At 48.1% G+C, this 13817-nt stretch overlaps 1 protein-coding gene across 2 annotated transcripts; it reads right to left on the reverse strand.

Moving 5' to 3' along the window:
* Positions 1-67: 67 nt before the first annotated feature.
* DBNDD1 (dysbindin domain containing 1) lies at positions 68-13596 on the reverse strand. 2 transcript variants are annotated; one of them, XM_042480816.1, is made up of 4 exons: positions 13331-13596; positions 5974-6126; positions 5566-5706; positions 68-3375 (listed from the first exon to the last, which is right to left on the reverse strand). In XM_042480816.1, the coding sequence occupies exons 1-4, from the start codon at positions 13332-13334 to the stop codon at positions 3206-3208; spliced, it is 468 nt and encodes a 155-aa protein (XP_042336750.1). In that variant the 5' UTR covers positions 13335-13596; the 3' UTR covers positions 68-3205. The 2 variants fall into 2 exon arrangements, with proteins under 2 accessions (XP_042336750.1, XP_042336749.1); XM_042480815.1 differs by lacking the exon at positions 13331-13596 and having other exon boundaries at positions 5974-6310.
* Positions 13597-13817: the final 221 nt, after the last annotated feature.

A 13817-nucleotide genomic window follows, 5' to 3' on the forward strand; every position in this document is an offset into this window, starting at 1 on the left:
TTTCACAAGAACAAAGCCCCAAAGCAATGGTTGTCTTGTTTTAATGGTTCAAGAGACTCTGTTCTCTCAGGGCTCTGTTCTCCCTGTCCAGGTTTGTTCCTCCACAGATGTAGAGGCCAACGTGTGTGAGTCCAGGCATGGGTTTGACAGCAAAGCCTCCACACAAGCACGCATGCGCGCACACAGACACAAACACACACACAATGCTGCCAAGACCACCTGGGGAATGCTACTGTTTGATTCAGAGCAACATTGGCACAGTCTAGATCAGGCCCAGATCTGCAAGGCAAGAAGGGCAAGTGGGTTCTGCCCATTGTGCCAATCCAGATGGACTGGCGTGCCCAAGAATAAAAACAACAACCCAACCCCAGGAACAAGAGGGCCATGTGCTGAACCACAGTCAGTGGTGACAGCCCCCACACTGTCGATTGCACCCCATCCCTTATGAAACTAGGCCTACTCCATCTCCTGAGCCAGAATGGGACCCTTCCAGCCAAGAGGTTGCACAGGTTCTGTTTTCCCAGGGCTTCATTACAGTGAGTTTGTTCACTCTGCCCAGAAGATGACAGATTATTCCAAGGAGGTAGCAACACAGTTTCTGTGATTCACGCCTTTGTTGTTTCCCTTCTCATTGTGCATTAGCAAAAAGCCCCCAAAATCTCTGGATAAATAGTCAGGAGTACATTGAATGTAATGGAGGAATGAGGAGGAGGAGCCCATGGTGGCCATGGCAGGTTAGATTAATGGTTCCTCGTCCCTCTTAGAGCCAGCTTGGATGGCCCACAGGGATTCAGGATGCAGGTTGGGGGCTTCGACACCTTGGGTAGTGAAGAACTAAACTGGAAGGATGTGGCACTTGACACATCCCTGGAAACAGCTGAATTTCTGGCTGTGAAAGCAAGAAGGATTAATTTGGGAAGCAGCTGTTGTTTGCCCCCAGCCCCCTCCGTGGGTGGCTCGGGTGTCATCTGGGTGTCATGATGCCCAGCGTTTCCACTTCAGCTGGTGGCTTGCTGGATTTGTGCCCTGATCAGCAGATGCTTGTCTGTCAGCCTCTGACACTGAGCAAACGGCACAAAGTGCTTCAACCAGTGCTCCATGGTGGATGCTGGAACATTATCTCCTGGCCTGGCAGGGATCATGGGAACCTCAAAATGGAGGTGCTGGAGAGCTTTCAAAGAGCATGCATTTTCCAGAGGAGAGGAAAAGGGGATGAATCTGCCTCTCTTTGTCCCCTAACAATTTCTCCCAACCCAAAGATGCCAGTGCCGTTATGCTACCAAAGAGGGAGAGTTCTGGGTGTTGGAGATGGCAAAGGAAGGGAGCTTCTGGGGAGTTTGGCACAAGGCACCCAACTTTTACCTCTCACCTGGATGCGAATGGGGCATACATAGCTTTCTGGGCAACCTCCCTATTAGAAGAAACAATCGCCTCCCCAAAGTGTTGGACTGTGCCATGGTTTGGGAGGTGTTGGCCTTGCGTAGTAAGCAGTTCCTTCTCAGCCAGAGGGCTGTGGGGACTGTAGAGGCAGTGGGGCTCACTGGTCAAAGGGCTAAGCTGCACTCCTTGCTTCTCATTTCCCTGAATGGTCCTCTGTGGCCAGCCTTTGGGTCTCCTTTTCTCCTTCAGTAGAACCACAGTGAGCTACCGGATCCTTTTGTTTTAAAGGCAAAATAAGACTTGTAGAGCATTGCTGCAAAGCGAGGAATGGAAAATAAATGGGGCAGGAGGAGAGCAGCAGGTGGAGGTGGCAAAGATGGCTGTTTCTGTACCATCCTGAGAAGAAATGGGGGAGAAAACCAGCTCTGTTGGGAAGACTCGTTTGGCTGACGGAGGCCATCCCCGAATGTATTCAGATGTTGATCATCTCCATCGCAGCTGAAGAGAAAGTGGTCCATGGAGGGAATGGATGTGTGTGCAGAAGGAAGAAAGCAAGGGAGGGAGGAAGGGAAAGGAGCAGGGCAAGCTGAGCCCCCCCAATATTTGGATGAACGTGAAAGGGGCTTCCTCAGCAGATCTGAAGGATGGGGAAGCATGGAAAAAAGAAGGGGCTTTGGCTGGGGAGATCCCAGCACTCTCGCTAGCCTTCTTTCACCTTTCCAGCATCTCGATATCAGAGGAGCGCAGAAGAAAGGACCTTTCCGAGACCAAGGTTTTGCTTCTGAGGAATGTACAAGTCCTATTCTGGAAGCATGGAAGATGCCCCCTTCATACAACCCAGGGCAGTGGCCCTGCTTGGTCAAAGGAGGCCAAACATCCCATTTCACAGGACAGCTTTCTGGAAGCACTGGAGTTGTGCTTAGCTGCTCAATGTATTACTTGGCTTGGCGTCACCATTTTCCGCAGCCTTCAGTGGCAGGTTTGGCGAGCGGCTGTGAGCCAGTGAGCCACCACTGTGATTGCCCATTGTGCCCTGCTTGCCACGTTGTCCCAGAGTGGGGATTTATTCCTCAATACCTTGGGACACTTCTAATGGACGATGGGTGAGATGAGATGGTGTCAGTGTGAGGTGTGTGTGCTTAGACCAGAGCCCCACAGCTGCAGGTGGGAAGTTATAAGGCCACTGGGAAGAGAGTGTGCTTTTCAAAGACATGAGGACTGGATCTGCCTTGGCTTAGCAGGTCTTCCTGGGAGGCAGGAGTCCTGCTTTGTGGTGTAGGATCCTGGAAGTGTCACAGAAACAATACTTTTAAGTTGTCCCCCCCCCTTGGTTCCTTTGGTATGATGAGATTCCTTGGCCTGGCTGAGAGATTTCTGGGGGTTGCCCCTCTATCGCTCAAGGCACGCGGCTGAGGAAGGTTTCTCCGCTATTGTTTGGGGCTGAAGCAGCTCTCCTCTTCCCAGGAGGCTCCTCTTTCCTCAAGTTCCCCATAGCTGACCACATTCAGAAGGGCTCAAAAGTGCCAAAAGACAAAATGGGACTGCATCCAGCTCCCCCAATCCCAGAAATGTTGGCATCTGCAAGAGAACAGAACTGGCAACAGAAATTCAGGGATGCAGGAATGGACACAAATGTGGTGGAGGTGGTGATGGTGATGAGGCTGTCTGTACACAACAGGCAAGATTTGCAAACATCCTTATGTGGGAGGAGCAGCGGAGGTGTGCAGAAGAGGAATGGGCATCTCTTAAGGTCACCAGTTGCCTGGGTTAGTGCAAGAGTGAGCGTTGGCACCTTGGTTTCGCTCCCGGCCTGTTCTTGTCCTCCCTATTCTTCTGCCGGCTTTCCCAGAGTCAGGAAGGCATCCGCTTTGCCTCCCTGGAGCTCCGAGTCGCTGAGGTGCTTCTTCTCCCGGCCCTGATCTCCTTTTGTCCTCGTCCAGGAAGGCGAACGCAGGTAGCCCGCCCGGGGGTTGGGATGCGAGTGCGGGTGAAGGCCTAGGGAGAAGAGAAAGAAAAAGAGCATACCAGCAGAAGATTTGATCCTTTCTGTACGTTCCTTTGTTGTGTGCAACTGCCCATTCCAGGGGCATCAATAGAAGGGTGCAAGGGGTATGGACCACACTGGATGATGCCTCAGACGGGGGGTCTCCCAGTAAGATGGTGGGAAGGGGCTGCCTTCTGGGTCTGCTGGGGCTGACCATGACCAGTAAAGCCAACACCCTGCCCTAGATCTCCTTTCTCCTCCCTTCTTCTATCTTTCCCTCCCTTTTCTCCTTCCTCCCTTCCCTGTTGCCTACCCAAATGCTCGTCTTCCTTTCTTTCTCTTTTCTTCCTTCCCTCTTTTTCTCCTCCTCATCTTTGTCTCTCCTTCCTTCCCTCTTTCCTTGTTGATGATGATTATGATGATATTGTGTGCCTTGAAGTAGTTTCCAACGTATGGTTGACCCTACGGTGAATCCATCGTGGGATATTTTCTTGGCAAGATTTGTTCAGAGGAGGTTTGCCATTGCCTTCCCATGAGGCTCACAGACCGTGACTTGCCCAGGGTCAACCAGTGGGTTTCATGGCCGAGGCAGGAACTGAACCCTGGCCTCCAAAGTCATAGTCTGATGCTCAAACCACTAGGCCACACTGGCTCTCTTTCATTCCTTTTGGGGGTTCTTTCCCCCTTTTGCCTGCCTTCTTTCTCCTTCCTCCTCATTAATTCCGCTCACACATTTTCTCATCGCAGAGGCTGATCTGCATTTCCACTCCATCTGTCACTGGGATGCAGCTGCCGACTCCACTGCCGAGGAGGAGTGCATCCCTTCTTTTTCTTTTCCCGCCCTCCTCCTTGCCACCCATATTTCTGGTGCCAGGGCTTTGGGAGGGTCCAGACTCACCAGGGAATGAGTGGCACCCCTCTCACCCCACTTCCAGTGCTCTCTGCACAATCTTTCCTTGGAGCATTGGCTTTGTGCCTCTTCTTAAGCAGCTAATGAGGGCATCATTGCACAGAAGAGCCAGAGCTAGCCTGCATCAGGAAGAATGTGCTGTTTCTCACACCGTCCGGCAGAAAAGTCCCCAAGGCAATGTGTCTCCCTTTCAGAAGCAGCTGCCAAAAGCGCTTGCGTTTTTTCCATGGGAGTCATGACACAGCTGGGAAATTAAATCTCTTTCCCTTTCCCCCACATCCCTCAGAGCTTGGCATCATCATCATCATCCATTTATTCATCGTATTTATTTATATCCAGCTTTTCTCCTGATATGGGGACTCAGCAATGTGCCTTTGAGTTGTTTCTGACTTACGGCAACCCAAAGGCAAAGATCACGGGGGGCTTCTTGGCAAGATTTGTCCATAAGGGTTTGCCTTTGCTTTCCTCTTGTATCTCCTTCCCAGACTCTTCTGGAACAAATCTGGACCGAGGATCTCAATTTGCCTTGGGATTCTCTCTCAGTGTGAAACGCAGGGTGAGTTTGCAGAAGGAAATTAATTCTGGGAATGAGATGCATGCCTCTTCCTCTAAAATAAAAGTAATGTAGGGCACCTGGATAAAGATCACAGGCTCCAAAGTCCTGCAAGGCACAATATGTGTAGTTTTTTAACATTTCAACTTAAAGAAACACTTCATATTCTCAACCCACTGGACAGAGGATGCATCTCTCGTCAAGTGGTTTCGATCCTTTATGCCTTCTCTGGGTTCACAAAAGCAAAACCCCTTTGAACAAATCTTTCCAAGAAAACCCCAGGGTTGCCTAAGTTGGAAACAACTTGAAGTCACACAACAAAGACAACAACAAGAGTAACAACACATCAGAACTGTATTCAAATCTACTTCCTCAGGTGCATCCTAATAGATTTAAGTCCATTTAAGTTTATGAAAACGTAATGCTACCAATTTCTTTCTCTCAGTCTCAAAGGGGCTACAAGAGCCCTTTGCAAGTAAAGGGGGATCTAATTAATTTGCACTAAGGTGTAACTTGAGAGCCATTGTGGTGCAGTGGTTTGAGACCAGGGTTCGAATCTCTATTTGGCCATGGGAATCCACTGGCTGACCTTAGGCAAGTCATGCACTCTCAGCCTCAGAGGAAGGCAAAAGCAGGGCAAACCCATTTTGGCAAGACTGGCCAAGAAAACCCCATGACAGGGCGATCAAAAATCATTAATAGCTTGAAGGCACGCAAAAGCAACCCGATATCACTTACCAGCCGAGGAGTCATTGGCAACGTTCTCCTCATCGGAGTCCGCAAAGACCTCGGCCAGCTCCTGGTCCGACATATCGGTTAGTTCAGTCAGGTCCAGCAGGTCAAAATGGACCTCCAGAGAGGAGACGCTGCTCAGGGGCTCTGAGGGAACAAGATGGAGGAGACAAAGGAAGCCAGTTGGGTCCCAACCGAGGAAGGAAGACACCAACAGACTCATGTGATCCATAATGTGGAACTAGAGCTCCCAAATCTTTGCAGTCCTGCTCAATGGGGCTTAGCAACTCCAGCTCAGGCCTTGGAGACATTGGAGACACCTCTCCAAACTCTGGCCTCTGGGGCAATTGCTGGGCTGGGCGCCTATCCCATCCCATGGCAGGACTCACGGCCTTCCCTCCCAGTTGTACTCACGCCGGCGTTCTGCAACCTGCAGCAGCCCTGAAGTGGGGATTGGGATCCCTCCGGCCTCCTCTGCCGTGGGGCTGGGGGGCTCCTCCAAGAAGCCCTGGAGGGGGACAATCCGGGGGGCTGGACGCTCCGTCTTTGGGGCCTCTTTCGCCAGCTCTGGAAACACACAAGAGGTTGGCATGCATTGAGGTGAGCCTGGGCAGGAGGGCACAGAAAGGACGGGCCACTTCATGCAAGAATACGCCCAACAGGTAGCCAGCAGGTATGGATTTACGTATCCCCCCTACACACATATAAGAATGAATATATATGAATATAACGAATATAAATACAGTGAGCCCTCCATATCCACAATTTTTTTTTATCCACAGATTCAAGCATCCAAGGTCTGAAAATACAAATTCCAATAAGCAAACCTTGATTTTGCCATTTTATATAAGGGACATCATTTTACTATCCATTGTATTTAATGGGACTTGAGCATCCATGGGTTTTGGTATCCACGGGGGGCCCTGGAACCAAACTCCAACTGATACCAAGGGCCCACTGTATATGAATCTATTTTGTATGGATATAAATATATAATATGAATGTGAATATAAATCGGAATATATTTCATATAGATATAGTTGAATGAAGGAGCCCTGGTGGCACAGTAGTTAGATGCCAGTCCTGCAGCCACAAGGTTGTGAGTTCAGTCCTTGCAGGGCTCCAAGGTTGACTTAGCCTTCCATCCTTTTACAGGTCAGTAAAATGAATACCCAGTTTGTTGGGGGAAATTGGCTTACAGATAATAAACTGCTTAGAGAGTGCTGAGTTCACTGATAAGCAATATAGAAATGTAAATGCTATTGCTATTGAGAGAGTTGTATGTTTTCGAGTGCTTTCCAACTTACAGCGACCCCAAGGCAAACCTATTATGGGGTTATATTGGCAAGTTTCTTCAAAGGGGGTTTGCCATTGTCATCCTTTGGGGTTGAGAGTATGTGACTTGCCCAAGATCACCCAATGGGTTTACATGGCCAGGTTGAGATTCAAACCCTGGTCTCCAAAGTCCTAGTCCAATGCTCAAACCACTATACCATGCTGTCTGTCTATCTATCTATCTATCTATCTATCTATCTATCTATCTATCTATCTAGATATAGATATTCTATCCCACTTTTCTCCTGACATGGAGCCCTAGGTGGTTTGCAACACAGTTAAAACAAGATCAAGCAAAAACAGAACAAAACCCAAAACAAAACCCCGATGATCAGGACGTTAAACCACAACTAAGCAACCTTATTAAAACAGCATTGATTTTAAATATATATATTAAAACCACGATGGGCCTGGGTCTCCCTTGAAAGTAATGGGGTGAAGAAGCTGTGTTTTTATTGCTGCACCAAATTCTGGGAGAAATGGGATGTTCAAGGTGGTTTTGCTTGTGTCTTAGATAAGAAACCAGGAAAATGCTCACTTCCGTCACAGACTCCCGGACCACCGGACCACCCATGTTCAGTTTGCACCTTGGTTCCAACTCTTTGGCTTCCCTCCTTGCGCAGCTATCTTTGCAGCCATTTCTAGAGCCTTCCTCTCATCTTCCATTTTATATATATATATATATATATATATATATATATTCCTTCTGCTCCCTGCCTCATTCTCCGTTCTGCCTTTGCAGCCCCAGGATGCGGTGGGATGACGATGGTACAGGAGTGGGAGGCAGCAGAGGGACATCCAGATCCGGTGGAAAAGGTCAGAGACAAAACAGATGAGACAGTAAGAACTTCCTGATGATAAAAGCAGTTTGATGTGGAGGTTGGAACAGACTGCCTTAGAAAGTGGTGGACGCTCCTTTGCTTGGGTGCATCTACACTGTAAAAATAATGCATCTTGACACCACTTTAACTGCTGTCGCTCCATCCTGTGGCATCCTGGGATTTGTTGTTTTTACAAGGTCTTGAGCCTTCTCTGCCAAAGAGTTCTGGTGCTTCACAAAACTAGGATGGAGTCGTGGCAGTTAACGTGGTGTCGAACTGCATTATATCTACAGTGTCGATGCAGTCTTTGGAGTTTTGTACACAGAAATTAGATGCTCAGGGTGCTTCAGCAATAAACTAAAAAAATAAAAATGTGTTATTTAAACCCTGTTCCTGCCCTGGCAGAGGGTTGGATTAGATGGCCATCAGGGTCCCTTTCCAGTCTTGCGATGTATGCAATGACAAGAGCAGAGGTCCACTGCAATAGAAGAAGGGGGTGACAAGAGTTCTATTTGGGTTTTATCCTCTCTCTCGCTGACCTTGTCCAGAAATGTGCTCTTTCTTCCCCACTCATCTTTTCAAATTCTGCTGAGTGACCGGCGCAAAATTCCCACGAGGCCGGATTCGTTCTGCAGCATGAAAGCAATCCCCACAGTCCAGCTTATATTTTTCGGGGCTGGGGAAACTTGAGAGCTGCATGATCCTTTGGATGACAGTTTCCAGAGTCTTTGACCATTGGACCTGCCAGCTGGGGCATCTGGGATTTGCAGCTCTGAAGGCTTCCCAGCCTTATAGGGTTAAAACAGAAGGAGGAGTTTGCAGGGATGATGGAGCGAGGCCAGAGGTTGTGTTTGGAAGGAGGGACAAGATCTCCATTGGGTTTTGTTGTTCTATGCTTTCAAGTCAATTCCAACTTATCACTGGTTTTTCTTGGCAAGTTTCTTCAGAGGGGGTTTGCCATGCCTATCCTCTGAGGCTGAGAGAGTGTGACTTGCCCAGGATCACTCAATAGGTTTCATGGCTGAACAGGGATTCAAACTCTTAAAAGTCATAGTCCAAAGCTCAGACCACTATACCACACTGGCAAAAAATTCATTGTGCCAAATTAATCATGCTACACAACTCTTGTGTTTGCAAAACAATGCATGAACCAAGGAATGCTCACAATCTGCAACATTCCTGATATGGAAGCTTGGATAGGAGAGGGTCTTTTAAAGAACAGGAGAAAGGAGTCTTTTAAGGAACAGGTCTTCCTTCTTTTCCTGGGCATCTAAGGATGGGTACCAAGAACCTGAGATTTTCAGCATCAGAAAAAAAGCCCTTTTGTGTATCTGCAAACAAAAGGCCTTGCAAGAAGCAGCCAGAGCCAATAACAAAGGCCTGTTTGTCTGGAGGAAGGAAGATGAAGCCTGGCCTATAGCTCTGGTTGATGGCCATAAGTGGCCCTGATATCCCCCTGCTCCTAATGGCCAGCAGTCTGGTACCCACTGGATGGCACACACTCCAGGTACCAGACTGGCATTGGCACCATGCAAGCCTGATGGCTGCTAAGTCCTTTCTGATTTATGGTGACTCTAAGGTAAATCTATTGTGTGGTTTTCTTGGCAAGATTTGTTCAGAGGAGGTTGTCATTGCCATTGCCTTCCCTTGATGCTGAGAGCATGTGTCACCCAGTGAGTTTCCCTGGCCAAGCAGAGATTTGAACTCTGGTCTCCAAAGTCATCATCCAATACCCAAACCACTATGCCACAGTGATTCTCATCCTCCTCTTCCAGAATCAAATAAATCACTAAACCCAAAGGTTGTCTGGGATGGCATAGAAGGCACCTGGAACCAAAGCATGGAGCGGCAGTAGTGAAAATTGATTGCACAATTGCACAACATGAATGAACACACTAGATGTGCAAATGAATGCACAAACACATGCACGATGTGCATCCCTGTGGAATGCATGCCCATGCGCACCTCAGCTTCTGCAACCTGGAATGCCACCCTTTTGCATGGGACTTGAATATCCAGCTGTTTCCAAAGGGGAACTGACGTATGCGTGAGACACCCACAGGATTCGAAGCTCAATCTCACTGAATGCTTCCACAACTACAATTGTTGCTCTTTCCCCCCCATTGCAGACACACTCCCTCCAACATCACACTCTCTACACTTCCAGCCCACTTCCCAGCTCTCTAAATGCGGAGGCGGCTGGGAGACAGAGGCGAGGAAGGCACTCAAAAAAGCCCTGAATTAATCACGGCTAAAATCTTAACAAGCCCCAGTGTGGGAAACCAGCAAAGCGGGAGCGCTGTAACCTAAATTCTTCCAACTTCCCAACGGCTCCAGGGTTTCTGTTTGCCAGACGGACACATCTGTGTATCTGGCAATGTGGATGTGTGGAGATCTGTGGTACAAATTGAACTGTGGGCCCTGCAAACAGCTTTGCATGTGTGTGTTGTGTGCCTTCAAGTTGTTTCTGAGCTATGACAACCCTAAGGCGAATGCATCATGGTGTTCTCTTGGCAAGATTTAGCCAGAGGAGGTTTATCATTGCCTTCCTGCACTGTTAATTTGTATGTACAGCGCTGTGTAAATCTGCAGCGCTATATAAATAAAGAATAATAACAACAACAACAACAACAACAACTGCGCGCCGCTCTTGTATTTATGTCTGATGATGCCACCCTCCCCAAAAGCACCCCGACTTTTTCAGCCTGGCAGCCCCCCAAATGAAGGGTGCTTGATGTGTTGCAGATTGCAATGCTGGGAAATGATGAGATTGCAAAGCTCTCGGGTTGCATTGTGAAGAGGCCCCTCATAGTCCTGCCACAGCTGCTTGTCTCAATGCGCTCCACCACCAGATGCATGCTTCATATACCATTTCCTAGCACAGTGATCCGCAGTGCCTTAAGACAATCTTCTTTTGGGTGCTGCCACTTTCCAAAGGTAGGCTTATTTTTTTTTTTTTTGGAGAGGGGGGGGTCACATTTGGTCATCCACAACTGTAAACATGAATCCCCAGCACTTATAATGCCACACGCCAAGCTTTGATCTCGAATGCCAGCTGCTGTTCTTAAGCACTTCTTATTCTTAAGCACTCCCAAGAGTCCAGGAGATTAATCACTTTAGGAAAAGGAATTTTCCTAGCCACCCTCATGCTAATCTTGCATATCCCACATTCTTGCCCCTGAAGTCCCTCTTCATGGCACTGCGGCCACTCGGACTGGCGATTCTGTGCCCAGTCGAAGAGATGCCCAGACGCAAAACCTTGGGAAATCATCAGTTCTCGCTCATCTTTTGTGCCAAGGCCACACACAGGCATGGTGCCCGGTGCCAACTCTCAGGCGAGGGCACTCCACAAGGAAATCCAAGCCCAATGGATGCTGAAACGAATTGGCAAGAGCTTCTCCTGGCAAACAGGACCCTCCTCCATGATGCCATTTCCCCAGGACCCCTCAGACCCAAAAAATAAGGGGGCACCTTTGCAGCGATTCTTTTTCAATGGCTCAACCCACACACATCCTTTGCTCCCCAGCAGAAGATAGAGGATCTGCTTAGCAGACCCCACTGGTTGTCTTTGCTTCGCTTTTTGTTCCCTTTCCCCATCCTTTGGGTCACTTCGGAACCCATACAGAACACACCTGATCTCTTCTATAGAAAATGCATTCATGTCTGACTTAATGCAAGTTTAATGTCTATGAGATTAGTAGGTAGGAGTAAGAGGGAATCTAAGTTTCGAATTTAAAATCTGAGTTTGGAAATCCAAAATTGGAAATTCAAAATCTGCATTTGGAAATCCTGAGTTTGGGATTGAAAATCTCATTTTTGGAAATGCTGAGTCTGGAACTGAAGATCTGAGCTTGGAAATTTTGAGTTTGGAATTGAAAATCTTGAGCCTGGAAATCCTGAGTCTGGAATTGAAAACCTGCTCTTGGAGAAACACTGCTCACTTGCATTGAAAATTGGAGCTTGGAAAAATTAGCGTTGAAATCTTGAGCTTGGAACTGTAAATTCAAGCGTGCTTTTTGGGCATATAAAATTGGACCTTGAAGGACGTTGCTTTTTAGGTTGCAACTCTCCAAACCCCCAGCCATCTTGTAGTCCAGAAAGGCCATTCTTTCCCAAGCTGTGTTGAGAAATGTGCTGCATTCCCCAGACCACCCAGGAAGGCCAGAGACAGCTCTCTAATTCCCATGCCTCTCCTTCTCTGCTCCAGCGCATGTGGGGCCATGTGCTGTCGCCGGGGAAAGGAGGAGGAGGAGGCGAAGCGGGAAGCGTGTGCCATTGATTTCCAATAGATAAGTACTAACAGCAGCAAAATGTTCCCCATCATCCTCAGGGAAACAGGGCGGAGGGGAAAGGGGTGGCACCAGCACTTTGCTTCAGGGCCAGTTGAGAGTCATCTGCCCATTTGCAGCCCTGGGCAAAGAGGACTGCCATTTAGCCAGCTCAGAAAAGAGGAGGCAATGCTGGTGGAGGAGGCATTTTTGGCACAGGCAGCCTCTATTTGTCCTGACTGAGCCATCGTGGCTCAGAGAAGCCCCTCAAGCCGGTTCTCTCCAGGTCAGTGGGATGGTGAATCCATGCCAGGTTTCAGCTTGGAGCTACTCATTCCCAGCCTTGAACTGAACTGATAGGTCTAAGGCACAGCCTCACTTCTGTAATGGCACCTCTCAAAAGACTTTACTTATTATTTCTGTTTCCACTGTCTTGTTTATACAAAAATAAACCACTTCTAAATATATATGGTTGGGGCCAGCGTGGCACAGTGGCCTGAGCATTGGACTACAACTCTGGAGCCCAGAGTTCAAATCCCAACTTGGCCATGTAAACCCAAACAAGTCATATTCTGTCACCCTCAGAGGAAGGCAATGGCAAACCCCCTCTGAAAGAAGAAACGTGCCAAGAAAACCCCATGAGAGGGTCACCTTGACATCGCCATACGTTGGAAATGACTTGAAGGCACATAGCAACAACACATATATGGCATGTGGCCTCCAAACTCTAAAGTGGGTGAGGCACATACTCAGAGGAAGGCAATGGCAAACCCTCTCTGAAGAAGCTTGCTGAGAAAACCCTGTGATAAGTTCCCTGTCAGGGTCACCATAAATCAGAAACGGAGACAAACAGCAACAACAACAACAACTCATCCCACCCCTGAACTGAACCAATAGTTCATTGCACTTCTGTAATGGCACATGTCAGAATATTTCACTTGTTACTTCTATTTCCATTGAACCTTATCTCATATATATATATATATATATACACACACACACACACACACACACACACACATGAATGATATGCAGCCTCCTGAGATCCTACAAAGTCCCCCCAAGGAACAGAGTAACACCAAATTACCAACACTAACAAATAATAGTATCAGATTAACAACCAATAAGTGATAACCAACAAAACCAGTTCCTCCCTTAACCCTACAATAGTATGAAGGCATTTGCTGGAAGACACCCATGGCAAAGAAAAGGTGAGCTGGTGATAAACAGAGAGGGCCCCTTCTCCTCCTCCTCCTCCTCCTCCTCCTCCTTCCATTCCAGGGTTGGATCCTGGCCCCAAAAGAAACCCATTTCTGTCCCTTGGCCCTGGATCTCCCAGACACTTACTCATCCTTCTTGGCTGCAGCTGCAGCAATAACCTCAGTGCAGCAAAATCTTTAAGCAGATTTGGAAGTCCACCAGGCGTCTCTCTCAAAATATGATCAGGAGCATCACTGCCGACAGTGCCCTGCCAGGGAAGAAAGTGGGCATAATCTCGGGCCCAATGCCCGCCACCCGTGACCCGCTACAACTCTATCATTGCCTGGGATGATCAATGCCTCCTTTGGGAGTTTGCTGTAGACTCCTTCCCTAAATCTTTGTTGGGTTGCACTCAGTCCCACTTGTGATTCAGCCATTGGTTCAAATGCTCCAAGCAGGAATTGAAGGGGCTTCTAGCAGACTGAACTCCAATTCTAGACACATCCAGCCATTGGAACAAATGCTCCAGGAATGAAAGGAATGCAAGACAGATTCAAAAATTGAGAATGAGACCTGGAAAAGATTCCCTGCTTTGCAGATATGGAAACCCTCATCCTCTTTGTAATTCTTCATC

Source organism: Sceloporus undulatus, chromosome 8 (genome assembly GCF_019175285.1).
Source record: "Sceloporus undulatus isolate JIND9_A2432 ecotype Alabama chromosome 8, SceUnd_v1.1, whole genome shotgun sequence".
NCBI lineage: Eukaryota > Metazoa > Chordata > Lepidosauria > Squamata > Phrynosomatidae > Sceloporus > Sceloporus undulatus.